Genomic DNA, 26,942 nt, shown 5'->3' with positions numbered 1-26,942 from the left:
GTCAAGGCATTTACATCATGGGATCAACGTGAGCAGGAACGTCACGGTTACTTCAGAATCATGTCCCAAGTGGTGGGACTAACATCTCAAACCACCATTTACATTGGGGTTTAGAAAATCAGGCAAGTGGCAAAGAAAAGTCACACTACATAAAACAAGTGACAAATGGCACAGGAACTGTCACAGAATATCACACTCTAATAAATCATTCACCTCACTGATATATTACGGATGAAACACTGTACATAATATACCAAGATAATCTGCAATATACAGCGACAATTAAACATCTTATATTTAAAATTTTATTATATGTATAATAGACATATAATTTAAATGGTCATTAAAGAGGGAGAACAAGATCAAAAGAATGTCCATCTTTGGCCTCATTTGGATATAAAAAAGGTGTGACTCGAAGGATTAGAATCTAAATGTAATATTGGATACATTTCTTAATTACAGTGCATATTTCTGTTATTGCTGAAAATGGTGAAACTTTGACAGATCATATGGTCCGTACAGGACAATTTGTTCTAAAGAAATCTCTGATTTCATATTTCTCTGTTACAGATGAGGGCAGACTAACTGAGTAATTCAAGTTTGTGCAATAAAGTGATTGGGACGTAACCCAATGAGACTTGCCCAGTAATACTGACTGGTTATGGATACTTGCTCACAAGTTAGTGCATAGGTTCAAAATGCAATCCTTCTAGTCTTTAGTTCCTTAATAAATTGCTTAAGACTTTGAGTTTGTTTCCAGACAGGGTCATAAAGTGAACAGCAGAATTCCAGAAAACCGACCAAAGATCATCTACAAAAGCAGAGGTCGGTTTCTCTCTCTGTACAGCTTTGCTCACAAGACGATTTTTTGTTTTAGTACCAAGCTCATCTGTAAACAAGTGCTGAATACATGCGTTAGTGCATTCTCTCAGAATCCAGGTAATTGCTAACTGTACACGGTCACACCTCAATCTTTCTTTGGTTCCTATGTCCATTTTCTCTGTGAAGCAACATTTTTCTATGTTAAAGGCACAATATAAAATGCAAGATTTTTTTGTTGTCTTACAAATGATTTTTGTGTTACTTCACACCTAATGTCTGTTGTGACGCTGGCACCTTTAATGCTCTTCCACGGATTCGTATTACCAGCTACCTATTCATGGGTGCAGTCAATACCCAAAGATGTGTCTTTATCGAGAAAACGGGGCAAGTAAAAATGAAATCTAACTTGTGCATTATCAGAAAAGCTCGGGTAATCACATGATAAGCCATTGAAGTCTCTGACTTAAAGGGCATTTCATGTTAATATTGGGCTGCCCCACTCATTCATTAAACCCAAGTTACCTCAGTAACAGATACCGCCTCTTATTCAGCTGGGCTACTAACTGATTGATATGTCACATATAGTGTGACATCAACGGGAGAAATGTACTGTCTTTGAAGTGAAAGGTTCTTTTGAACAACCAGGTGAAGGTTGTGCTTGAGATTAACAAGTATTTTATCACAGGCCTCTACAGACCGTTTTCTCAGCCCCACCATTTGGTGCCTAGTGTGGATTGGTTGGTCTCAAAGCTCTTTTCTCTGATCAACCTCTTTAGTTCCCAGAGCTCTTCGACCCCCAAACTCTGGTCCACTCCCGGGCTGAGCCGATAGCTCAGAGGGGATACAATGTAGCCATTCTTGTAAAGACAAACCCGCTTGCAGAATTCGAACGTGCTGAACATCAGACCATAATACGGAACGATCTGTGAATTAACAGCAATGATTAAAACAGGTGGGCAAAAGGCAAAGGTTTAAAATGAAAATGACAGGTCTCCCCAACAAGTGTACTTGAGAATCAAGCATGAGGGCATTTCACATGGCTGGACTAACACTGAGGAAGCTGTAACATTTAGCTTATTAAAAAAAAAGTCAATGCTACACTGAATGTTGTACAACAGTATGTTGGAGAGCAATGGGATGAGGAGCTAATGTACTAAGAACACCTCTTGGGATTGTAAAGAGGCTTCACGCAGAGATAATTCAAAAAGCTTTTGATCCATGTCTGTGTCTATAGCAGCTGTCGCTCAGGGGCTTTTCCCACAGTTGCTGCATTTGTGTGAATTTTATAAAACTCTTAAGCCTCATTCTCAGCTCCAATCTGGACATCGTGACCGCCCCGCGCCTCCCACCACTCCATGGTAAGTTCTCAATAATAAAAAGGAGCCATACAGAACAGCCTTATATTGTACAGATTTTAGATTATCGGACACACTTCCGAGGAAAAGAGCCTTGAAATGGTTCTAAAATTAGCTTCATGGGACGCAGCGAATGCATGAAAACTCCTGTGAACAGGATTTGTTGACGTTTTTGTCTGAAAAGTCAATTTGCTGCACTCAGCTTTTCCAGATGTCTGAATATCTGGAACGGAATCAAGTTCCAATGCTGGGTCATCATGTGACATTTGTCTGTCCATATTACATTCACACAGGTTCCACGTGTTTGCTGGAAATGTACATTTGATCAGTCTTAGTTTCTCAAGTACTACAGTTAATTCTTTCTAGCTCAAGAATATCATTTTCCCCCAATAAATTATCCCTCTCCCCATCTTTCTTCCCCTTTTACTTCCTCTATTATGGTGCACCACTCATTGAGAGATAATGAGGCTGATTGTAACTTGGCCAAATAACAAATTATATGTTTAAAGCACCTTTAAAGTAATAAAACGTCCCAAAGCGCTTTACTGGAGTATTATAAAGCGAAGTATGACACCCAGCCAAAAAATGATATATTAGGTCAGATGACTAAAAGCTTTGTCAAAGAGGTAGGTTTTAAGGAGTGTTTTAAAGGAGGAGAGCAAGGTGGAGAGGTATAGGGAGGGAATTCCAGAGCTCGGGGCCTCGGCAACTGAAGGTGGGGCCACCAATGGTGGAGTGATTAAAATCAGGGGAGCACAACAGGCGAGAATTAGAGGAGTGCAGATATCACAGAAATGTTACAGTACAGAAGGAGGCCATTCGGCCCATCGTGTCCACTCCATTTCTCTGAAAGGGCAATTCACTTAGTGCTATTTCCCCACCTTCTCGCGTAACCCTGCACATTCTTCCTTTTCATATAACTGTCTAATTCCCTTTTGAATGCTTCAATTGAACCTGCCTCCACCACACTCACAGGCAGTGCATTCCAGACCTTAACCACTCGCTGAATGAAAAAGTTTTTCCTCAGATCACTTTTACTTCTCTTACCAAAAACTTTAAATCTGTGCCCTCTCGTTCCCGATCCTTTCATGAGTGGGAACAGTTTCTCTCTATCTACTCTGTCCAGACCCCTCATGATTTTGAATACCTCTATCAAATCACCTCTCAGCCTTCTCTTCTCCAAGGAAAACAGTCCTAACTTCTCCATGTTCAAAACTGAAATTCCTCATCCCTGGAACAATTCTCGTGAATCTTTTCTGCACTCTTTCCAGTGCCTTCACGTCATTCCTAAAGTGCGGCACCCAGAATTGGACACAATACTCCAGCTGAGGCCAAACTCGTGTTTTATACAAGTTCAACATAACCTCCTTGCTCTTGTACTCTATGCCCCTATTAATAAAGCCCAGGATACTGAATGCCTTATTAACCGTTCTCTCAACCTGTCCTGCCACCTTCAATGACTTATGCACATATACACCCAGGTCCCTTTGCTTCAGCAACCCCTTTATTTTATATTGTCTCTCCATGTTCTTCCTACCAAAATGAATCACTTCACACTTCTCTGCATTGAACTTCATTTGCCATCTGTCTGCCCATTCCACCAACTTGTCTATGTCCTTTTGGAGTTCTACACTATCCTCCTCACAGATCACAATGATTGCAAGTTTTGTATCATCTGCAAACTTTGAAATTGCACCCTGTACACCAAGGTGCAGGTCATTAATATATATATATCAGGAAAAGCAAGGGTCCCAATACTGAGCCCTGGGGAACTCCACCACAAACCTTCCTCCAGCCCAAAAAAAATCCATTAAGCACTACTGTTTGTTTCCTGTCACTCAGCCAATTCTATATCCATGTTGCTACTGTCCTTTTTATTCCATGAGCTATAAGTTTGCTCACAAGTCTGTTGTGTGGCACTGTATCAAATGCCTTTTGAAAGTCCATGTACACCACATCAACAGCATTGCCCTCATCAACCCTCTGTTACCTCCTGAAAAAACTCCAGCCAGTTAGTTAAACATGATTTTCCCTTAAGAAATCCATGCTGGTTTTCCTTAATTAACACACATTTGTCCATGTGACTATTGATTTTGTCCTGAATTATTTTTTCTAGAAGTTTTCCCACCACCAAAGTTCAACTGACTGGCTTGTCATTGTCAGGCTTATCTTTACACCCTTTTTTGAACAAGGGTGTAACATTGGCAATTCTCCAGTCCTCTGGCACCACCCCTGAGTCTAAGGAAGACTGAAAAGTTATGGCCAGTGCCTCCATGATTTCCACCCTCACTTCCCTCAGTATCCTTGGATGCATCTCATCCAGTCCTGGTGCTTTATTCACTAAGTACAGACAGCCTATCTAATCTGCTCTATCAATTTTAAACCCTTCTTTCTTTTCTTTCTTTCTTTTGGGTCTCCTCATCGCGAGAGACAATGGATACGCGCCTGGAGGTGGTCAGTGGTTTGTGAAGCAACGCCTGGAGTGGCTATAAAGGCCAATTCTAGAGTGACAGGCTCTTCCACAGGTGCTGCAGAGAAATTTGTTTGTCGGGGCTGTTGCACAGTTGGCTCTCGCCTTGCGCCTCTGTCTTTTTTCCTGCCAACTACTAAGTCTCTTCGACTCGCCACATTTTAGCCCCGCCTTTATGGCTGCCCGCCAGCTCTGGCGAACGCTGGCAACTGACTCCCACGACTTGTGATCAATGTCACAGGATTTCATGTCACGTTTGCAGACGTCTTTAAAGCGGAGACATGGACGGCTGGTGGGTCTGATACCAGTGGCGAGCTCGCTGTGCAATGTGTCTTTGGGGATCCTGCCATCTTCCATGCGGCTCACATGGCCAAGCCATCTCAAGCGCCGCTGACTCAGTAGTGTGTACAAGCTGGGGATGTTGGGCGCCTCGAGGACTTCTGTGTTGGAGATACGGTCCTGCCACCTGATGCCAAGGATTCTCCGGAGGCAGCGAAGATGGAATGAATTGAGACGTCGCTCTTGGCTGGCATACGTTGTCCAGGCTCGCTGCCATAGAGCAAGGTACTGAGGACACAGGCCTGATACACTCGGACTTTTGTGTTCCGTGTCAGTGCGCCATTCTCCCACACTCTCTTGGCCAGACTGGACATAGCAGTGGAAGCCTTTCCCATGCGCTTGTTGATTTCTGCATCTAGAGACAGGTTACTGGTGATAGTTGAGCCTAGGTAGGTGAACCCTTGAACCACTTCCAGAGCATGTTCGCCAATATTGATGGATGGAGCATTTCTGACGTCCTGCCCCATGATGTTCGTTTTCTTGAGGCTGATGGTTAGGCCAAATTCATTGCAGGCAGCCGCAAACCTGTCGATGAGACTCTGCAGGCACTCTTCAGTGTGAGATGTTAAAGCAGCATCGTCAGCAAAGAGGAGTTCCCTGATGAGGACTTTCCGTACTTTGGACTTCGCTCTTAGACGGGCAAGGTTGAACAACCTGCCCCCTGATCTTGTGTGGAGGAAAATTCCTTCTTCAGAGGACTTGAACGCATGTGAAAGCAGCAGGGAGAAGAAAATCCCCAAAAAAGTGTGGGTGCGAGAACACAGCCCTGTTTCACGCCACTCAGGATAGGAAAGGGCTCTGAGGAGGAGCCACCATGTTGAATTGTGCCTTTCATATTGTCATGGAATGAGGTGATGATACTTAGTAGCTTTGGTGGACATCCGATCTTTTCTAATAGTCTGAAGAGACCACGTCAGCTGACGAGGTCAAAGGCTTTGGTGAGATCAATGAAAGCAATGTAGAGGGGCATCTGTTGTTCACGACATTTCTCCTGTATTTGACGAAGGGAGAACAGCATGTCAACGGTCGATCTCTCTGCACGAAAGCCCCACTGTGCCTCAGGGTAGACGCGCTCGGCCAGCTTCTGGAGCCTGTTCAGCGTGACTCGAGCAATGACTTTCCCCACTATGCTGAGCAGGGAGATTCCACGGTAGTTGTTGCAGTCACCACGGTCACCTTTGTTTTTATAGAGGGTGATGATATTGGCATCGCGCATGTCCTGTGGTACTGCTCCCTCGTCCCAGCACAGGCAAAGCAGTTCATGTAGTGCTGAGAGTATAGCAGGCTTGGCACTTTTGATGATTTCAGGGGTAATGCTGTCCTTCCCAGGGGCTTTTCCGCTGACTAGAGAATCAATGGCATCACTGAGTTCCGATTTGGTTGGCTGTATGTCCAGCTCATCCATGACTGGTAGAGGCTGGGCTGCATTGAGGGCAGTCTCAGTGACAGCATTCTCCCTGGAGTACAGTTCTAGGTAGTGCTCAACCCAGCGGTCCATTTGTTTGCGTTGGTCAGTGATTATGTCCCCTGATTTAGATTTGAGGGGGGCGATCTTCTTGATGGTTGGCCCAAGAGCTCTCTTCATGCCATCATACATTCCTCTGATGTTTCCGGTGTCTGAGGCCAGCTGAATATGACTGCATAGGTGTTGCCAGTAGTCGTTTGCGCAGCGCCTGGCTGTTCTTTGTGCAGTGCTTCTGGCTGCTTTAAGTGCTGCGGATGTTAACTCGCTGGGGGCTTTCTTGTAGTTCAACAGTGCAATGCGCTTAGCGGCTATGACAGGTTCCAGCTCTTCATTATGAGATTGAAACCAGTCTGCATTTCTCTTCGCACTTTTGCCGTAGGTGGTCAAAGCTGACTCATAGATGGCGTCTCTGATGTGGGCCCACTTGGTCTCAGCATCCCCTGTGGGAGTGTTTTGAAGGGCTGTTACAAGTGAATTTAGAAATTTTTGTAACAGCTGTGGGTGAGAAATTCTGCTCGTGTTGATGCGCGGGTGGCCCTTCTGCTTGGAATGATGCAACTTCTTTGGTCTGAGTCTAACCTTGCTGCACACCAGGGAGTGGTCGGTGTAACAGTCCGCACTGTGGAAGCTGCGTGTGATTTGAACACTGTTTAAGGTGGCTCGCCTTGTGACAATGAGGTCTAGCTGGTGCCAACGACATGATCTTGGGTGCCTCCATGAAACCTGGTGACAGGGTTTAGTGTGAAAGAACGAGTTGGTGATGCAGAGGTTATGATAGGTACACAACTCAAGCAGTCTCTGCCCGTTCTCATTCATCCTTCCAACGCCATAGCGCCCAAGGCAGGAGGGCCATGAGTCATGGTCGGCCCCAACCCTGGCATTAAAGTCCCCCAGCAGGAATAGCTGTTCGGTGTTGGGGATGCTGCTAATGATGTTATGGAGTTGCTCGTAGAACTGGTCTTTAGCTTCAGGTGGGGAGCAGAGTGTTGGAGCATAGATGCTGAGTAGGCGTACTGGGCCAGAGATGGTGAGCAGTCGGATGGACAGTATGCGTTCCGAGCCATTTGAGGGAGGCTCTATCATGCTGAGCAAGGAGTTTCTGATGGCGAAGCCCACTCCATGCTGTCTTGGTTCTTCAGGATCCCTGCCCTGCCAGAAGAAGGTGTAGTCTTGCTCTGCTAGAGATCCACTTGCGGGGAGGCGAGTCTCCTGAAGTGCTGCAATGTCTACATTGAGTCTACTGAGCTCGTTGTTAATGATGGCGGTTGATTTGTGTAAGGTCTTCCGACAGGCCAGGACACATAGTTCTGACGTTCCAGCTTGCAAAGCGAAGGGCTGGTACCTTCTTTCCTTTTTTCGTGTTGTTTGGTGCGGTGTATCAGTCCACCTTTCGGGCAATGACCCTGAGCTCCAAGCACCCATTGAAGCAGGTAGACTGTGGCGGGACAGAACCTTATTGACTGAGGGCTGCCTGGTTTGAGGCGGGCGGTAGCTGTCCAGTGAGGTGCGATGACCTCTCCCACCGACAAAGGCAACCCGTGGCGCCCAGTTTCTACGCCAATTTATCTGGACTTATAACCCGTAACTGCTGCCTTCCGTGTTGTTTCAGACAGCCTATCTAATCTGCTCTATCAATTTTAAACCCTTCTCGTGTCTCAATTACCTCCTCTTTCACCATTGCCTGGGTTTCCTCTTCTTCCTTGGTAAAGACAGATGCAAAGTATTCATTTAATACCTCAGCTATGCCCTCTGCCTCCATGTGTAAATCCCCTTTATGGTCTCGAATAGGTCCCACTCCTCCTTTTACCACCTTTTTACTATTTATATGCCGAAAGAAAACTTTGAGATTTCCTTTAATCTTGGAGGGTTATGCGGCTGGTTTTAACATCAAACCGTGTAAGGAGATATCAGGATAGATGATCAAAAGCTCGGCCAAAGACATAGCTTTAAATGACTCCACATTAAAACCTAAGATCCAATCTATGTGATGTCTAAAAGTATTAAAAAGCAGTTCAGAATATGCTGATACCAATTTAAAACAATAAAAGAATTGTTTTCATGTCTAATGGGCATTCTTCCTTTAGATGAAGAGCTCTTACGTTGTCTAGTAGTGGTTGCATTGTACACAGAGAAATCAAGGTCAATGTTAATGTTTGCAGCTGACTAGCTTTAGATTAAGATTCTAATTATTGGGTAATGCATTAGTAGTTACAGTCTACATCTGGGAGGTAGATAAACTGAATATATAGTTTATAGTCTGGTGATCCCAAGGGATTTGCACTTTTGAAAATTTCAGGTGGAACCAGCACAATCAATACACTTCTCCTGCTACCCATCCATTTAACAACTACCGGTTTTATAGAGACAGTTATCACCTTTAGTAGGTTGGCTGTGAGACCATTCCATAGGCTCAGGACACCTTTTGTCTTCATAATTTGCTTGAAGCAGTCCACAACCCCAGTAAAATGAACATCAACACCTCCATAATGGGGGAGCAGGGGACTCTGTGCCTACAATGAGAGATAAGATATTTACACATGGATACATGGAAACCAAGACCAATTAACGTGAGGTTGCTAAGAACAAACAACCCGCATTTATATAATCGCCTTTAATGTAGTTAAACTTCCCAAAGCGCTCCACAGGAGTGTAATCAAGCCAAAGAAGGAGACATCAGGACTAATGACCAAAAGCTTGGTGAAAGAGGTAGGCTTTAAAAGGAGGGTCTTAAAAGGAAGAGGAAAGAGGTACAGGCATGGAGAGGTTCAGGGAGAGAATTCCTGAGCTTAGGGCCTAGGCAGCGGAAGGCATGGCTGCCAGTGGTGGATGAAGGAAATCAGAAAGCCGGAATTGGAGGAATGCAGAGTTCTGGGAGAAATGTAGGACTGGAGGAGATTACAGAGATAGGGAGGGGCAAGGCCATGGAAGGATTTGAAAACAAAGATGAGAATTTTAAAATTGAAGCACTGGTGAATCAGGAGCTAATGTTGGTCAGTGAGCACAGTGGTGATGGGTGAACGGGACTTGGTGTGAGTTAGGAGACTGCCACAAAGTTTTGGGTAAACTTAAGTTTACAGAGGATAGAAGATGTGAGGCCAACTAGGAAAACACTGGAATAGCGGAGTTTGGAGGTGGCGAGTCGAAGAGACTTAGCAGTTGGCAGGAAAAAAAAACAGAAGCGCAAGGCGAGAGCCAACTGTGTAACAGCCCCGACAACCAATTTTATCTGCAGCACCTGTAGAAGAGTCTGTCACTCTAGTATTGGCCTTTATAGCCACTCCAGGCGCTGCCTCACAAACCACTGACCACCTCCAGGCGCTCACCCATTGTCTCCCGAGACAAGGAGGCCAAAGAAGAAGAAGAAAAAAAGGAGGTGAAGAAAGCATAAAATGAGGGTTTTAGCAGCAGATGGGATGAGGCAGGGTCAGAGATGGGTGGAAGTGAATGATTTCTTAGCCTGAATGAGGTGGGCGATTGAATTATTTATGCTTCATCCACATGAATTGGAGTGAGTCAGATGGAAATTATTTTGGTTATTAAGACTGATTACATTAAAATTATAGTGCAGGGACAGCACAGTGACAGATCACAGGCCTGTTTCACTTCAGTGTACAAATAGGAGTCAACTCCACACACAACTCATCTCCTGTTTGCTACTGTAATACTGGTTGGTACAGAACTGCTACAAAGAGGCATGTTTCAGCTTCCGGTGCTCGGAAATTTAACCTGATAATATTGCACGGAACATCTTAAAAGCACTCGAGGTAATGACGTGCTGTAAAATGGCAATTACATCTATAGTTTACCGGCCATGGACATTCCCCAATATCAAAAACTGCATTGCTGCCCTGTTATGGGTGTGCTGAGTGTTCATGCAGGTACTGCTGGAAGCACCATTTAGATTTGCTGCATCTTTAGAAATGGTGGTGACGATGAACTTGAAATCCACTGGAAAACCCGATGGTAGGTTTTCTTAGAATGAATCTGACTTAGCACCTGCATTAAACCCACTAATGAGGCAAGTCTCAATTACACTGGCACTGATTCAGCACACTTAAACTGGCTGCTGTCTGTCAGCTACAATTTGACCGACCTACAAAGCGCCTTATAATCAGGACACCCGAGAGAAGGGAGCCCCTTGAGCTTGGAATCCCATCCTTCTGATTTGCAGCCAGTGACGAAACACTTTAGCTACATATCCATCCACATTGCGTTATCATTTACTGCTAATGCAGTCGTTCATAAAATGTTGAGCAGCTGCTTTTAATGAGAAAATGCCATCAGAGAACCCATAGAGCAATGGGCCAACAGCGCTAACTGGTGGACACAGCTGGGAACGCACAAAACAAAATAAAAAGATGTAATAGGAATTCACAATTAATAGTTATTAGGAGATGAAGAACTGTAAAGAAAAGTTAATTGCTGCAGTTTCCCTGGTACTCTAGTCAGTAAATTTACCTAATCATACAGTTTAGATGAAAGATTTCAGGCACAGCTCAGATCAAGACTCACCTGCATCTTTCTTTTAACAGTTTCAAAAGGGAAGGAGAGTGTTTGGGCAACACCCGCTGCCAGACAGCCATTCGCAAAATTCTGGAGAGGAGTGAGTTTCACACTGGGCTTATTCCAGAGCTTATCCAGGTTGATATAGACCAAAAAGGAACCTGCAGAAAAGGGTACTGCTCCTGGAAAAGGAAATACATGAATTTTCAGATTAAAATTAGAATGAGAGGTGATCTCATTGAAACATAAAAAATTCTTAAGGGGCTTGATAGGGTAGATGCTGGGAGGCTGTCTCCTCTGGCTGGAGAGTCTAGAACAAGGGGACACTGTCTCAGAGGAAGGGGTCACCCTTTTAGGACTGAGATGAGGAGAAATTGCTTCAGCCAAGCTTCACTTAGGGATGGTCAATAAATGCTGGCCTAGCCAGCGATGCCCACATCCCAAACAACTAAAGAAAAAAAACTCAAAAGGTTGGGAATCTTCAGAATTCTCTACCAGAAGGCTGTGGATGCCGAGTCGTTGAGTATATTCAAAACGGAGATCGATAGATTTTTGGATATTAAGATAATCAAGGGATATGGGGATAGTGCGGGAAGTTGAGGTACATCAGCCATGATCGTATCAAATATCAGAGCAGGCTTGAAGGGCTGAATGGCCTACTCCTATTTCTTATGTTCTTAAAATAAACGATTAGTTTAAATAGAAATATGAAGTTGTTCACTTTGGCAGGAAGAATAAAAAAAGCAGAGTATTACTTAAATGGAGAAGGACTGCAGAATTCTGAGATGCAGAGGGATCTAAGTGTTCTAGTCACAAAAAAAGTTAGTATGCAGGTACAGCAAGTTATAAAGAAGGCTAATGGAATGCTATCCTTTATTACGAGAGGAACTGAAAATAAAAGGATCTTATGTTTCAGTTATACCGGGCATTGGTGAAACCACATTTCGAATACTGTGTGCAGTTTTGGTCTCCTTATTTAAGGAAGGATGTAAATGCATTGGAGGTGGTTCAGAGGAGGTTTACTAGATTTTTACCTGGAATGAGCGGGTTTGTCTTATGAGGAAAGGTTGGACAGACTGGGCTTGTTTTCAGTGGAGTTTAGAAGAGTGAGGGGAAACTTGACTGAAGTTTATAAGATCCTGAATGGTCTTGACAAGGTGGATGTGGAGAGGATGTTTCCTCTTGTGGGGGAGCCCAGAACTAGGAGGCACTGTTTTAAAATTAGGGGTCGCCCTTTTAGGACAGTGATGAGGAGAACTTTTTTCTCTGAGGGTTGTGCAACTTTGAAACTCTTTGCCTCAGAAGGTGGTGGAGGCGGAGTCATTGAATAATTTTAAGGCGGAGGTAGATAGATTATTGTTAGGCAAGGGAATCAAAGGATAGAGGGTAGATGGGAGCGTGGAATTTGAGACACAGACAGATCGGCCATGATCTTGTTGAATGGCGGAGCAGGCTGGAGGTGCTGAATGACCTACTGCTGCTCCTAATTCGTATGAACATCTTGATCTGGCAAATGGAGTTTAATGCGGAAAAGTGCGAGGTGATTCACTTTGGAAGGAGTAACAGGAATGCAGAGTACTGGGCTAATGGGAAGATTCTTGGTAGTGTAGATGAACAGAGAGATCTTGGTGTCCAGGTGCATAAATCCCTGAAGGTTGCTACCCAGGTTAATAGGGCTGTTAAGAAGGCATATGGTGTGTTAGCTTTTATTAGTAGGGGGATCGAGTTTCGGAGCCATGAGGTCATGCTGCAGCTGTACAAAACTCTGGTGAGACCGCACCTGGAGTATTGCGTGCAGTTCTGGTCACCGCATTATAGGAAGGATGTGGAAGCTATGGAAAGGGTGCAGAGGAGATTTACTAGGATGTTGCCTGGTATGGAGGGAAGGTCTTACGAGGAAAGGCTGAGGGACTTGAGGTTGTTTTCGTTGGAGAGAAGGAGGAGGAGAGGTGACTTAATAGAGACATATAAGATAATCAGAGGGTTAGATAGGGTGGATAGTGAGAGTCTTTTTCCTCGGATGGTGATGGCAAACACGAGGGGACATAGCTTTAAGTTGAGGGGTGATAGATATAGGACAGATGTCAGAGGTAGTTTCTTTACGCAGAGAGTAGTAGGGGCGTGGAATGCCCTGCCTGCAACAGTAGTAGACTCGCCAACTTTAAGGGCATTTAAGTGGTCATTGGATAGACATATGGATGAAAATGGAATAGTGTAGGTCAGATGGTTTCACAGGTCGGCGCAACATCGAGGGCCGAAGGGCCTGTACTGCGCTGTAATGTTCTAATTCTAAAAAATCTGTAGCAGATGACGCTGAGGCTCTGTACGATATTTGTGGATAGATGTTGCCCTGTTTATACTGGCCGGGTGGGGGGGTGGGGAGGTGGTGGTGGGTGGAATCTCAACACTTGTATCACTTGTTTATTTGTGTTCTGATCTGGGGTGGAATGTTTTAAGCAGCCAGTCAGTAAATGGTACCAATGGATAACTAATCAAAACATAACTAGCTGTGGATGGGGAAGCAATGAATAGGAGGATTTGGAATATACTTGCAAGAGTTCAGGTAATAAGTTTCATGCCAATTTATAAAGAAAGAACTTGCATTTCTATAGCACTTTTCATGACCTCAGCACATCCCCAAAGCACTTTACAGCAAATCACAGTTCCATCTGCTGGTAAATACAGATAATGCCACAGGCCTGCTTTAGTTCCTAAACTCTGCTTTTCTGCAATTTCGTTTTTCTCAATCTCCTTTACTTCTCAACATGTGCCTACAAATTCACTCTCCCACTCTTACGTTCCTTCTGCATCATTAACCACCTCACAGTGACCTAGTGCCAAGCCTCCACCAGAAACATTCTTGAACTATAACACCTTGCATTTATCTAGTGCTTTTAGTGTAATTAAAACATCCCAAGGTGCTTCAAAGATGCATTAGCAGACAAGAACTGACACCAAGCTAAAAGAAGGAGATATTAGGACAGATGACCAAACACTTGATCAAAGAGGTAGGTTTTATGGCCACCAGTGGGGGATCCACAAGAGGTGGGAATTTTTTTTAATTCTTTCATAGGATGTGGGCATCACTGACAAAGTCAGCATTTGTTGCCCATCACTAATTGTCCTTGACGAGGGAGTGGCTTGCTAGGCCATTTCAGAGGGCATTTAAGAGTCAACCACATGTTTGGAGTCACACGCAGGCCAGATCAGGCAAGGACAACAGACATCCTTCCCTGAAGGACATTAATGAGCCAGATGGGTTTTTATGACAATTGATGATAGTTTCATGGTACCATTACTGAGACGAGATTTCAATTCCAGATATTTTAGTAATTAATTGGATTAATTAATTGAATCTGAATTCCACCAGCTGCCACGTGTGGGATTTGAACCAGTGTGTCCAGGGCATAAGCCTGGGCCTCTGGTTACTCATTCAGCGACATTACCTCAAGTTGGTTCTGGGAAGGTTGTAGGGCTGGAGGAGGTTAGAGATAAGGAGGGATGAGACCATGGAGGGATTTGAACATTTAATTTAGCTCGTGGGTGCAAAACAGTGTTTCTGGTCTGAGTTTCCCCGAGTGCTGATTTCTCCTTCTGTGTCTCTAGTCCCTGCCCTGCGGACGATGGTTTGACATAATCCTGGGACCTCCTGCAGATTCCAAACCACACCCAAAAACCAGCCCTATCTTAACTCTTCTGAACAAGGAATTTAGCTACTCACAAGAAAACAGCACTCTCATTGTTATTACAACAACAGAGCCAACTTGCAAATACAGAGCAATACAGAATACACAGTTCTTGAGACCCTGTGCTTGCACTGCTTCTGCCCCAAGTTCCCAAAATCTGGTGACCTGACAGATTCCCTGGGATTTCCCTACAATCCCCTCAGGTCCAATGTACCAGTTTGAAAACCCATATGTTAATGTGCATGGAAGCAGGAAATTTGATAATAGGCTAAAGCCAATCCTAAAAAAAAACAAGTTTGCTGCTTTCTTACCTGCCTCATTTTTCTTCCTTTATTTTTGCCCTACTAGTTTTTTAGAATTAGAATTTTAGAATTAGAACATTACAGCGCAGTACAGGCCCTTCGGCCCTCGATGTTGCGCTGACCTGTGAAACCATCTGACCTACACTATTCCATTTTCATCCATATGTCTATCCAATGACCACTTAAATGCCCTTAAAGTTGGCGAGTCTACTACTGTTGCAGGCAGGGCATTCCACGCCCCTACTACTCTCTGCGTAAAGAAACTACCTCTGACATCTGTCCTATATCTATCACCCCTCAACTTAAAGCTATGTCCCCTCGTGTTTGCCATCACCATCTGAGGAAAACGACTCTCACTATCCACCCTATCTAACCCTCTGATTATCTTATATGTCTCTATTAAGTCACCTCTCCTCCTCCTTCTCTCCAACGAAAACAACCTCAAGTCCCTCAGCCTTTCCTCGTAAGACCTTCCCTCCATACCAGGCAACATCCTAGTAAATCTCCTCTGCACCCTTTCCATAGCTTCCACATCCTTCCTATAATGCGGTGACCAGAACTGCACGCAATACTCCAGGTGCGGTCTCACCAGAGTTTTGTACAGCTGCAGCATGACCTCGTGGCTCCGAAACTCGATCCCCCTACTAATAAAAGCTAACACACCATATGCCTTCTTAACAGCCCTATTAACCTGGGTAGCAACCTTCAGGGATTTATGCACCTGGACACCAAGATCTCTCTGTTCATCTACACTACCAAGAATCTTCCCATTAGCCCAGTACTCTGCATTCCTGTTACTCCTTCCAAAGTGAATCACCTCGCACTTTTCCGCATTAAACTCCATTTGCCATCTCTCAGCCCAGCTCTGCAGCCTATCTATGTCCCTCTGTACCCTACAACATCCTTCGGCACTATCCACAACTCCACCGACCTTAGTGTCATCCGCAAATTTACTAACCCACCCTTCTACACCCTCATCCAGGTCATTTATAAAAATGACAAACAGCAGTGGCCCCAAAACAGATCCTTGCGGTACACCACTAGTAACTAAACTCCAGGATGAACATTTGCCATCAACCACCACCCTCTGTCTTCTTTCAGCTAGCCAATTTCTGATCCAAAGCTCTAAATCACCTTCAACCCCATACTTCCGTATTTTCTGCAATAGCCTACCATGGGGAACCTTATCAAATGCCTTACTGAAATCCATATACACCACATCCACTGCTTTACCCTCATCCACCTGTTTGGTCACCTTCTCGAAAAACTCAATAAGGTTTGTGAGGCACGACCTACCCGTCACAAAACCGTGCTGACTATCGCTAATGAACTTATTCTTTTCAAGATGATTATAAATCCTGTCTCTTATAACCTTTTCCAACATTTTACCCACAACTGAAGTAAGGCTCACAGGTCTATAATTACCAGGGCTGTCTCTACTCCCCTTCTTGAACAAGGGGACAATATTTGCTATCCTCCAGTCTTCCGGCACTATTCCTGTCGACAATGACGACATAAAGATCAAGGACAAAGGCTCTGCAATCTCCTCCCTAGCTTCCCAGAGAATCCTAGGATAAATCCCATCTGGCCCAGGGGACTTATCTATTTTCACACTTTCCAAAATTGATAACACCTCCTCCTTGTGAACCTCAATCCCATCTAGCCTAGTAGCCTGAATCTCAGTATTCTCCTCGACAACATTTTCTTTCTCTACTGTAAATACTGACGCAAAATATTCATTTAACACTTCCCCTACCTCCTCTGATTCCACACACAACTTCCCACTACTATCCTTGATTGGCCCAAATCTAACTCTAGTCATTCTTTTATTCCTGATATACCTATAGAAAGCCTTAGGGTTTTCCCTGATCCTATCCGCCAATGACTTCTCGTGTCCTCTCCTTGCTCTTCTTAGCTCTCCCTTTAGATCCTTCCTGGCTAGCTTGTAACTCTCAAGCGCCCTAACTGAGCCTTCACGTCTCATCCTAACATAAGCCTTCTTCTTCCTCTTGACAAGCGCTTCAACTTCTTTAGTAAACCACGGCTCCCTCGCTCGACAACTTCCTCCCTGCCTGACAGGTACATACTTATCAAGGACGCGCAGTAGCTGCCCCTTGAATAAGCTCCACATTTCGATTGTTCCCATCCCCTGCAGTTTCCTTCCCCATCCTACGCATCCTAAATCTTGCCTAATCGCATCATAATTTCCTTTCCCCCAGCTATAATTTTTGCCCTGCGGTATATACCTGTCCCTGCCCATCGCTAAGGTAAACCTAACCGAATTGTGATCACTATCACCAAAGTGCTCACCTACATCTAAATCTAACACCTGGCCGGGTTCATTACCCAGTACCAAATCCAATGTAGCATCGCCCCTGGTTGGCCTGTCTACATACTGTGTCAGAAAACCCTCCTGCACACACTGGACAAAAACTGACCCATCTAAAGTACTCGAACTATAGTATTTCCAGTCGATATTTGGAAAGTTAAAGTCCCCCATAACAACTACCCTGTTACTCTCGCCCCTGTCGAGAATCATCTTCGCTATCCTTTCCTCTACATCTCTGGAACTATTTGGAGGTCTATAAAAGACTCCCAACAGGGTGACCTCACCTCTCCTGTTTCTAACCTCGGCCCATACTACCTCAGTAGACGAGTCCTCAAATGTCCTTTCTGTCGCTGTAATACTCTCCTTGATTAACAATGCCACACCCCCCCCTCTTTTACCATCTTCTCTGTTCTTACTGAAACATCTAAATCCCGGAACCTGCAACATCCATTCCTGCCCCTGCTCTACCCATGTCTCCGAAATGGCCACTACATCGAGATCCCAGGTACCAACCCATGCTGCAAGCTCACCCACCTGATTCCGGATGCTCCTGGCGTTGAAGTAGACACACTTTAAACCAGGTTCTTGCTTGCCAGTGCCCTCTTGCGTCCTTGTAACCTTATCCCTGACCTCACTACTCTCAACATCCTGTACACTGGCACTAAATTTTAGGTTCCCATTCCCCTGCTGAATTAGTTTAAACCCCCCCGAAGAGCACTAGCAAATCTCCCCCCCAGGAATTTTTCTCCCCTCCAAGTCCCCAGTCTCCTGTTCCCCCAGACCAAGCTCTGACTGAGATTCCAAGTAGGTGCCTTGCTGTTAATGCCCACTTGTAACCAGTTGTGAAAAACTCCATTAATGGATGGGTCGAAGGATGCCACTGTGAAATGAGAGTTAACCTGCATCTCCAATTCTCCTTCTCCTTGTGGAGAGAAGCTCTTTTCAAGCAGGGTCCCTCTCAGGCAGCTGTGCTAAAGATCACAAACTCATCCTGACCCCATAGGGGTGGTGTTTGTTGGTACATCACTGCACTGCACAGCTACATGACCCTACTAGCTTTCTTCTTTCAATTGCATCAGTTTTCACCACTGGCTATCTCCTCTCCTGGACACTGGTCACCTTGCTCAAGTGACCATTCATCACGAGAGTATTGGCAGTAAGCGTCGGCCATCATTTTGTAGGGGTTAGGCCAAAGTCTGGCCCGATCCTGCCCTCACCTGCACTTGCAACAGGGGTAGATAGCTAGAGATTGGGAGGCAGAACCTCAGCTGAACTTCCCATCTCTAACTCTGATTGATTAATAAAGCCAGTTTTATAGAGTCCCCTAAACTCACCCTGCCGAAGATCAGCGAACTCAAATATTTACAGTTTGTCCGATGACTAAACATCTTCAGTAACAACCCCCCTGCTCCTAAACAAATCTACAAAGACAGTATATTTCTTACTGCACTGAAACTTTTGCCTACATACCCAGTACTGTCAATGAAACCCCACGGTAAAGTGCTAGGAATCCCTCCTTGGTGTAGATGGTGAGGAATGTGTGGATGATTCCTCTGTAGGTGGGAGCCGTGCTGTTCTGAACAATCAAACGGGTCTCGATCAGCTCTGTTGGGTAAGTCAGGACAGCAGCCATGATCCCAGCCAGGCTCCCTGCTACAATGGCACTCCAATGGGAGATGTGACCAAGGTCATCCATGAAGAGGCTCACAAACCTGGGAAACAAAAGGACAATGTCTCAAAAGGGATGCTGGTAACAGTTGTCACTTGTGCAGCCTGGAAAACTGACCTGTCTAAAAATCTGGGCCAGCAATAGTGACACAATAAAAATTCTGTAACGAGAATTGTACCTGTGATGTGGAATTTCAGTTACAGGCAGACACCAGCGAAGCTAGGGTGGTTGTTCTTCAGAGTAGAGAAGGTTTGGAGAAGATTTGCTAAAGGTGTCGAAAATCATGAATGATTTTGATAGAATAAATTAGGAGAAACTATTTCCAGTGGCAGAAAGATCAGAAAACAGAGGACACAGATTTAAAGGTAATTGGAAAAAGAACCAGAGGCGAGATGAGAATTTATTTATTTACACACACACAGTGAGTTATGATGATCTGGAAAGCACTGCTTGAAAAGGCAGTGGAAATAAAGCCTGGCTCGGGTATAAAATTAAAACCTGCCCCGGGCCCGGGCCCGGCCCAACCCGACCACAGCCAATCCGAACCTGACCTGGGGCCAAGTCCTTCAATTTTTTTCCATGCCTGACCTGGCCCAAAAATATCAAACATGTTATTAGTACAGAAAAAAAATTGCATCAAAACGTAGATTAAAAAGAAAACAATACAAAACAAAACCCGACCACAGCCAACCCAAACCCAAATGCTGGACACTGAAAGGAAAGAGGAGTGGGACTAATTAGAGAGCTCTTTCAAAGAGCCAGCACAGGCACAATGTCCTGAATGGCCTCCTTCTGTACTGTATGATTCTACGAACTGCATCCTTAAAAGAGGGTAACCAGTATACAGAACTTACTATTTAAAAAAAAATTCTTATTTCCAGTTAATCGCAAAGTCAATGTTTAACTCAGGTCACTTTATCTGTCTAAAGTCAGACAAAAATATAATAGACATTTTGCCTGACAAAGCTCTGCTTCCAAGTTGGTCTAAAGTTCATGCAAATGAGGAGTATATCATAAATCAGAACGCAACACAAAAGGACAAGAAATGTATAGGCAAGAATACATATTCTAGTATGTTTCCCTCAAAACAATGGAGTGTGTGGAGGAGCTGTTGTCTCACTCGTCCTTTTAATTTTGTTGGAGAGGTGTCATAATTCAGACTAGAGCTTTCAAACCTGTGCGTGTGTGTATTGGGGGTTGGGGGAGGGAATCGCTGCCAATACTGACACACTCCTGAGCATTCCTGCCCTAACTTCCAACCATGGCTATTAAAGGAAAACACAGCAGCATCACTGCAGGAACTTGATGACCCTGCAAATCCACTCAGGTCTAGCGAATCAGACTTTGGTTTGTAGGAGATGTCAAGGTGGTTACCTTCCTTGGTGGAAGCGCCTGCCTCTTTGCCATTTATTATTTTACATATCAAGTCAATAATATTTATCAAAGTAAGCGTTGGCAACAGCAACTTGCATTTATATAGTGCCTTTTAACATCGCAAAACATCCCAAGGTGCTTCATGGCAGTATCATCAAAAAGGTTGGTACCGAGCCACATAAAGAGATATTAGGACAGATGGTCAGTTTACACATCCTGGTTTAGCATTTTTCTGCAAATACTATATTTAGTCTTCAGTCTGCCTAGACCGGTAAACATTTTGGAAATTCCTCTTGGAAGTGATTCCTAGATTCTCGTTGCTTAACTTGTACTTTCTTTATATGGTGATGGTCGACACAAGCTCTTCGACTTAAAAGAGAACGCCTGATTCTTTAGAACATGCAAAGTTTCCAATGTCTGCTTTCCCTTGTACTGGAGTGTCGTCTGTAGCTTCCCCTTTACTTCAAGTTCAACCCTTCCTGGGCCATGTAATTGGGTTTCTGCTGGTTGCAGAAAATGTGTTGATAACCACGACTCTTTGTCTAATTAGAGTGTTACACTTGTTCCGGTTTTGAGTTTAAAATTAGTGACATGTCCATTGATTATATATATATATATATATATCTGCAGACCAAAATGCCTGACTAGGATCATTAATCTCTCCAAGAAAGTGTATAGGTTGCTCTTCTGAATGCCCTATTTTCTTACAGTAGAAGCATTCTGCTTTGTTTGCAGGACACTGTTCGCGCCTGTAGGTACTTCTGGCGCCACGTCGCTGGCAGGGTTTAATGGTGTCTTTTGTTTATAATATAATAAAGTGTTGACATGTTCTGCCTCAGACTGATTGTCCAATTTAGAAGCTATTCTGTATCTGACGAAGCTTTTTTCGCCAGAATGACCAATTTTGGTTCTTCTATGTCTCCAAATCTCTCTGGAATTGAGAATCGAATCTCCATTGCTTCAATTAGTTTTGCTTTCACTTTTGTGTTCTTTCTTCTAGTATCCGATGTTTCCCGCACTTTTTTTCTTTACTCTGTACTGATTCCCACTATGGTTGTTTCAGCCTTCAAAATCTCGCTGCTAGACTAAGGATTACTTCCTTATTTTAAGCTCTGTTTAATGGCGTAACTGCTATCTCATTAAACTCTCTTCTTGTTGAGAATCAAGTATTTGCAGCTTCGTTGTTTTGTTTTCCTCCGGACACCATGCGTAATGGCACTGACCTTGGATCAGCCCTCACTACAGATTTTCCTAGTGCTGCTGCCTAGTACCATTATGGACGGATTTTTTTTTACCCTCTTTCAGGGTTGCTCACCAGATCCTTGAACATTGCTTGGTTCTCCGACTCAAGCCTGCGCTCGCCAGGCTGGATTTCTACTGCCAACTCCCTGACTCACTGTACCTGGAGCTTTTCTGCTGCCTCCTCTTGAGTCCTGCAGTTTTGGCTCTTCTTTTTTCAGGTTAGCTTCTTTAACTTCTTTCAAATTCTTCTTCTGGGTGTAGCCTGGAAAGAATCCTCGGTCTCAATTGCACCGCTGATCACCGTCTTGTATATGTCTGTTCTGAAGAAGGGTCACTGACCTGAAACGTTAACTCTGCTTCTCTCTCCACAGATGCTGCCAGACCTGCTGAGTATTTCCAGCATTTCTTGTTTTTATTTCAGATTTCCAGCATCCGCAGTATTTTGCTTTTATCACCATATTGCATGTTGGTTTGGTACGCTGCCACCTTACTCAGTCTAGCTGATACAGATGCTTCAGTCTGGGTTAGTTAGAATATTGATATTTATATTAGAACTATATACATCTTTGCAAGGGGAGAGCTAACTGTGTAACAGCCCCGACAACCAATTTTATCTGCAGCACCTGTGGAAGAGTCTGTCACTCTAGAATTGGCCTTTATAGCCACTCCAGGCGCTGCTTCACACACCACTGACCACCTCCAGGCGCTTACCCATTGTCTCCTGAGACAAGGAGGCCAAAGAAAGAAAGAAATATACATCTTCACACTAGTCTGAGTGACTTCATCAAAAGTCACGCTGCATCTAGCTTCAAGTCTCTCTCACATGTGATCTCTTACATCATGATAGGAGGTATTTACACACTCTCAAGATTAATCCTTTCAGACCCTTATACTGAGTAGCCTAGCTCCATTAAGATATGCTGTAAAGAGGCCCCATTGAAGGAAGTCAAAGCATGTTGAAATATTTTAGTTGCTACACCACAACTGGATACTGCGTGTTCATTAGTTATTGCTACTGAAAATATTCTTTGACAGAACTGCTGTCACAGTGCAGTGCACTATTGCTCACCTTTAGTCCTGTCCCTCAATCCCAGGGCGTCTCTGGGAGATTGTGACGAGATTCATCCCATACTTTGCATACAATTTGTATCATGTGATGAATATGGTGACCTGATCACCACATGTTTGGCAAGGACCAAAATCCTACTGGACAACATTGGTTTAATAGGTCTTCAATATTACAAAGTATGCATTTAAAAAGAGACAGCAGACAGTGGAGCAAGGCACAAACAAATAGAAAGTTATAACTGGACCAGTAACAACATTGCATGGTGCAGAAATAAAAATGGAAAACACTCAATGCACTGTACAGAAATTGTAGAAAGTGAAAATAGTAAATGTTCAATCAAAAAGGAGCAGCTTTATATTGATATGAGGGCCTGCGTGAATTTATTTTTCTAATATAAAATATTTCTCATAAACCAATACCACAGAGATGCCAAGTGTATATACACACAAAGGTGCTTAAATTTATGTTGTTTCAAAAACTCAGTTACTATGTAGCAAACATATCCCAACCACAATTAGCAACAGAGTTAAAACAGGGTAAATATGTCTGCTAATGTGAACTACATCAGTGAAATGTAGACCCATTCATTCTCCTTTCCTGAAGACTGACTCTTTCTGGGATCCATGGGAACCAGCACTCCTCCAGTGCCTTACCATTCTTCAGTTGAAACTAGGCAAGTATCAGCCAAGTATTTGACCATGAAGGGCATCCCAGCTGAGTACAATCTCATCCCTCCTCACAAGTGCACTTTAAGTAGGAAATCACTGGTTAGCAATCAGGAGCAGGAGCCCTATCTCCCTAGTTCACAGCACTGAAACTGGATGGCTTCAACTACAGAAAGTTATCTCAGCACAGACAGGGATTGAACTTAGATCTGCTGGTGATTGTAACTTTGTTACCCCAGGGTATGGTTTTACTCCAGACCAGTGTCCCTGCATTCATTTTAAGATCTACCACATCAAATAACACTTGCGTGGTTATACACTCCTGTCAGATTCTGATCATAGAATCATACAGAACAGAAGGGGCCATTCATCCCATCATGTCTGTGCCCACTCTTTGAAACAGTTATCCAATTAGATCTACTCACCTGCGCTTTGCCAATAACCCTGCAAATTTCTCCCTTCCTTATATTTTTGATTCTTAAAGTGAACCCAAAAATCTGTCTACTAGATATTTTAAGAGATTATTTTTAAGCAGATTCCTTTAAATTAAACTACAGTAGTTGAAATGTGAGGTGGGGGAGGGGAGGGGGGCAAACTAGTAAACGATCAGTTTAGGACTGATATTAGGAAACAGTTTATTACACACAAAATAACCAAGGTGTGAAATAAATTTCTAGATAGAGTAGTTTAGTGGAGGCAAAAACCCTGGAATCTATTAAGAAACAATTGGTAAATGGATTGGACAGGGTGGATGCAGAGAAACTAGTTCCTCTGGTGGGTTAATGCAAAACAATGGGACACAGTCTTAAAATTAAAGCTAGGCCAATTAGGACTGAAATCAGGAAGTACTTTGCCACACAAAGGGTAGCAGGTATTTGGAACTCCCTCCACCCCCCCGCCCGCCCGCCAAACAGGCTGTGGATGCTGGGGCAATTGAAGCTTTGAAGATAGAGATTGATAGATTTTTGTTGGGTAATAGCATTAAGGAATAAATGGCAAAAGCAGGAAAAAGTGGGGGTGTAGATCAGCCATGATCTAATTGAATGGCAGAATAGGCCCGAGGGGCTGAATGGCCTCCTCCTGTTCCTTGTTACTATGCATTTCCATGGGAGTGCTGATGGACAAGTGACATTTTATTATTTTAAAAAAACAGGAAATGTACAAGAAGTTTATCAGCATCTGTGAAAAGACAGGTCATTGTTTGAGAACAGGAACCCCCCTTTTCTGCACTCGAAACTTTAAACTGGCCCTTCCCCTTTTTGTTACTCCACAAGCCTGCTGGCTTTTAGACCAGACATATTCATTTACAAATGTGCCATCACACCCGGAAGCTGCGCTCTCCTTACAGTCCGTCAGTATCAGCTAAGTGACAGCCAGCCCGGGATTGGATGTACAGGAAGGCGTGATCGTGGAGTCCCTTCATTAAAAAAAACATTGAACAGTGCAATCTGAGCAACAGTCCAAACGTCTTAACCTTCTCCTTTACTTAAAAGAGCTTTTTCCAAAAAAAAGTTGTATGCTAAAAGTTGTACAAAATGCCAAAGTATGTTTGGATTAATTTGAAATTAACATGTCAATTGGATAAATACAGACACCCCTCCCCCAGTCGCATTTGAAGCCATGTGTTTTCTAACCTATGGAACAATTTACAGTGAAATGGACAAGCAGATTAGAGCCAGCTCCCTCTTACTTGCTGTAAGCGGTAACTTGTATGGAGCTGTAAGGAAAGAGCCGCACGCAGGCGATGCCATTCCCCTTCCACAGAGCCCGCAGTCCCTCGGCCTCGGAAAGTATCCAGAAAGTCCTCAGGAATCCCCTCTTGCTGTGGAAGGTCCCCACTTGGGCCAGCACCTTGACCACATCCAGCGGGCAAGTGAGGGAGCGGCTGAGCAGTCCGGCCAGCCCTCCACAGCCCAAGCTCTGGCAGTAGGTTATCCTGGAGTCCCGTTTCCCCACCACCATCCTCCGCCTCTCCTGGCCGCTGCCAGCTGAAAACAGATCAGCCGGAGGCCGGTTTATTTTAGTGCTTCAGGAAGCAGCCGGTGACGATGGGAGGCTGGACTCTGACAGATTTAAAGGTCGACTCGATGCCTTTTAATTTTTTATTTTAATGGTCATTAAAAAAATACCAATTCTGATCGGATCTTCGTGCATTTTGATGCCGATCTGTTTCCTAAACACGGTGAAACAGTGACTCTTTGGCATGTTTTTTTTTAATGCTGTCTACAGACCGAAATATATCAGCTGGGCCATCGCAACACAATACTGCAACAGCAGAAGTCCCAGTGTTGCTTAGAAATTGCAAGAATATGTCTAGTCTGAACATGGCCTGAGTTATGACCGGCAGCTCCTTTTCATCAGGTTGCAGGGTCTACACGTGGCCTGGCAGGAGTTGCCTGTCTTTTATCAAGAACTTGTTAGTGTTTGGAACATGGCTGCCTCCAATGTCCTCTCTGGTGGAGCTGCTGCTCTGCAATCAGCACCTCTGGGTGGCTGGTTTAGGTGACACGTGGCTGATGGAGCAGAGGGCCTGGGCTGGGAGGGTAACCGGCATCAGGGATGTACTGGATGGCGACAGAGCATGTTGGATGTCACTGGATGCATTGGTGCATCAAATGTTCTGGACCTGCGCCCAGTCTGCAGCTAATTTCAGGCAATGATACTCATGCTTGGCCCAGACTCTGTTAGGGGTATTGAGGTGCGTCTATAGTATGGTGTGATCCCACCAAATCTTAGCTTCTCATTGGCATGAAGCCACAAAACCTCCCTTGGGAATCTGCGCCTCACAATCTGAGCCATCTGACCTCAATTCTGTCTGTGCCATTTCACACTGGGCAGAGTGGGTTTCTGTATGGGCTACTCCTGTGCACTCAGCTCTGTTGCCCCTGTCTGCTGTCTGGATGTGCCCTGACATTCCATCTCACCATTCAGATACAACTTGATAGGTCACCTCTGGAGCGGGGAAGGGGGTATGGGGTCCTCAGTGGAGGACTGTCAGTGCGGAGGCCTACCCTGCTCCATTGGGGATCTGGGTGCAAAGTGTTGCATGGAGCAATCATGCGCATTAGGTTTTTAAGCTCAGGCTGCATGCTATATTTACAGCCTACAGGAGTCTGCAGCCCATGTATTATTCAGTGAGTGGTTGCAGTCCCTGTATAGTTACCTGAAAGGGCTGTTCCCCAATGTTTAGCTACATTTTAGCCCCATTGTGCTATAAGCTTTGGCCGCCTGTGCGCAGTGGGGGTGGGAAAGTTGAAGGATCTTCTCATGGGCCTGCTGCTGGGACTGGCTAAAACAGCAATCTGTAGGTCCAGGACTGTTGGGGCCCACAGGGGCAGGGAGAGTGGAGAGGAGGTGTTGCCTGCCTCTGTTCCTTGGTCTTCTCCTTGCCCGCCAGACAGTGTTCACCAGTATGCCTGGGGCCTTCTGAGACCAGTGGATACTGCAAGGTATAGAATGTTGGGCATACATCAATAATAACATCCTGATTTAGTTGGGAAGGTATCAGTTTGTTTTTGGTGGTACTTGATGCTTATTTTGGTACCTTTCAGTTTGATTGGACATTAGCGATGCCTTAAAAAGGACACATGTGGTGATGATTATTGTTTAGTTACTGTGGAACAACCCAGTATCAGCCTAATTAGTCCCTCAA

The 26,942-nt window shown here is 44.4% G+C and overlaps 1 protein-coding gene across 1 annotated transcript; it reads right to left on the bottom strand.

Annotated features, from left to right (window-relative positions):
- Positions 1-25,314, bottom strand: slc25a43 (solute carrier family 25 member 43). The gene is made up of 5 exons (XM_068047179.1): positions 24,981-25,314; positions 18,742-18,983; positions 10,964-11,136; positions 8,827-8,961; positions 1-1,745 (listed from the first exon to the last, which is right to left on the bottom strand). The coding sequence occupies exons 1-5, from the start codon at positions 25,250-25,252 to the stop codon at positions 1,527-1,529; spliced, it is 1,041 nt and encodes a 346-aa protein (XP_067903280.1). The 5' UTR covers positions 25,253-25,314; the 3' UTR covers positions 1-1,526.
- Between the last annotated feature and the right edge of the window lie 1,628 nt (positions 25,315-26,942).

The sequence above is a fragment of the Heterodontus francisci genome, chromosome 15, assembly GCF_036365525.1.
Source record: "Heterodontus francisci isolate sHetFra1 chromosome 15, sHetFra1.hap1, whole genome shotgun sequence".
NCBI classification, from domain to species: domain Eukaryota; kingdom Metazoa; phylum Chordata; class Chondrichthyes; order Heterodontiformes; family Heterodontidae; genus Heterodontus; species Heterodontus francisci.
This window is presented reverse-complemented; position numbering and strand designations above follow the sequence as displayed.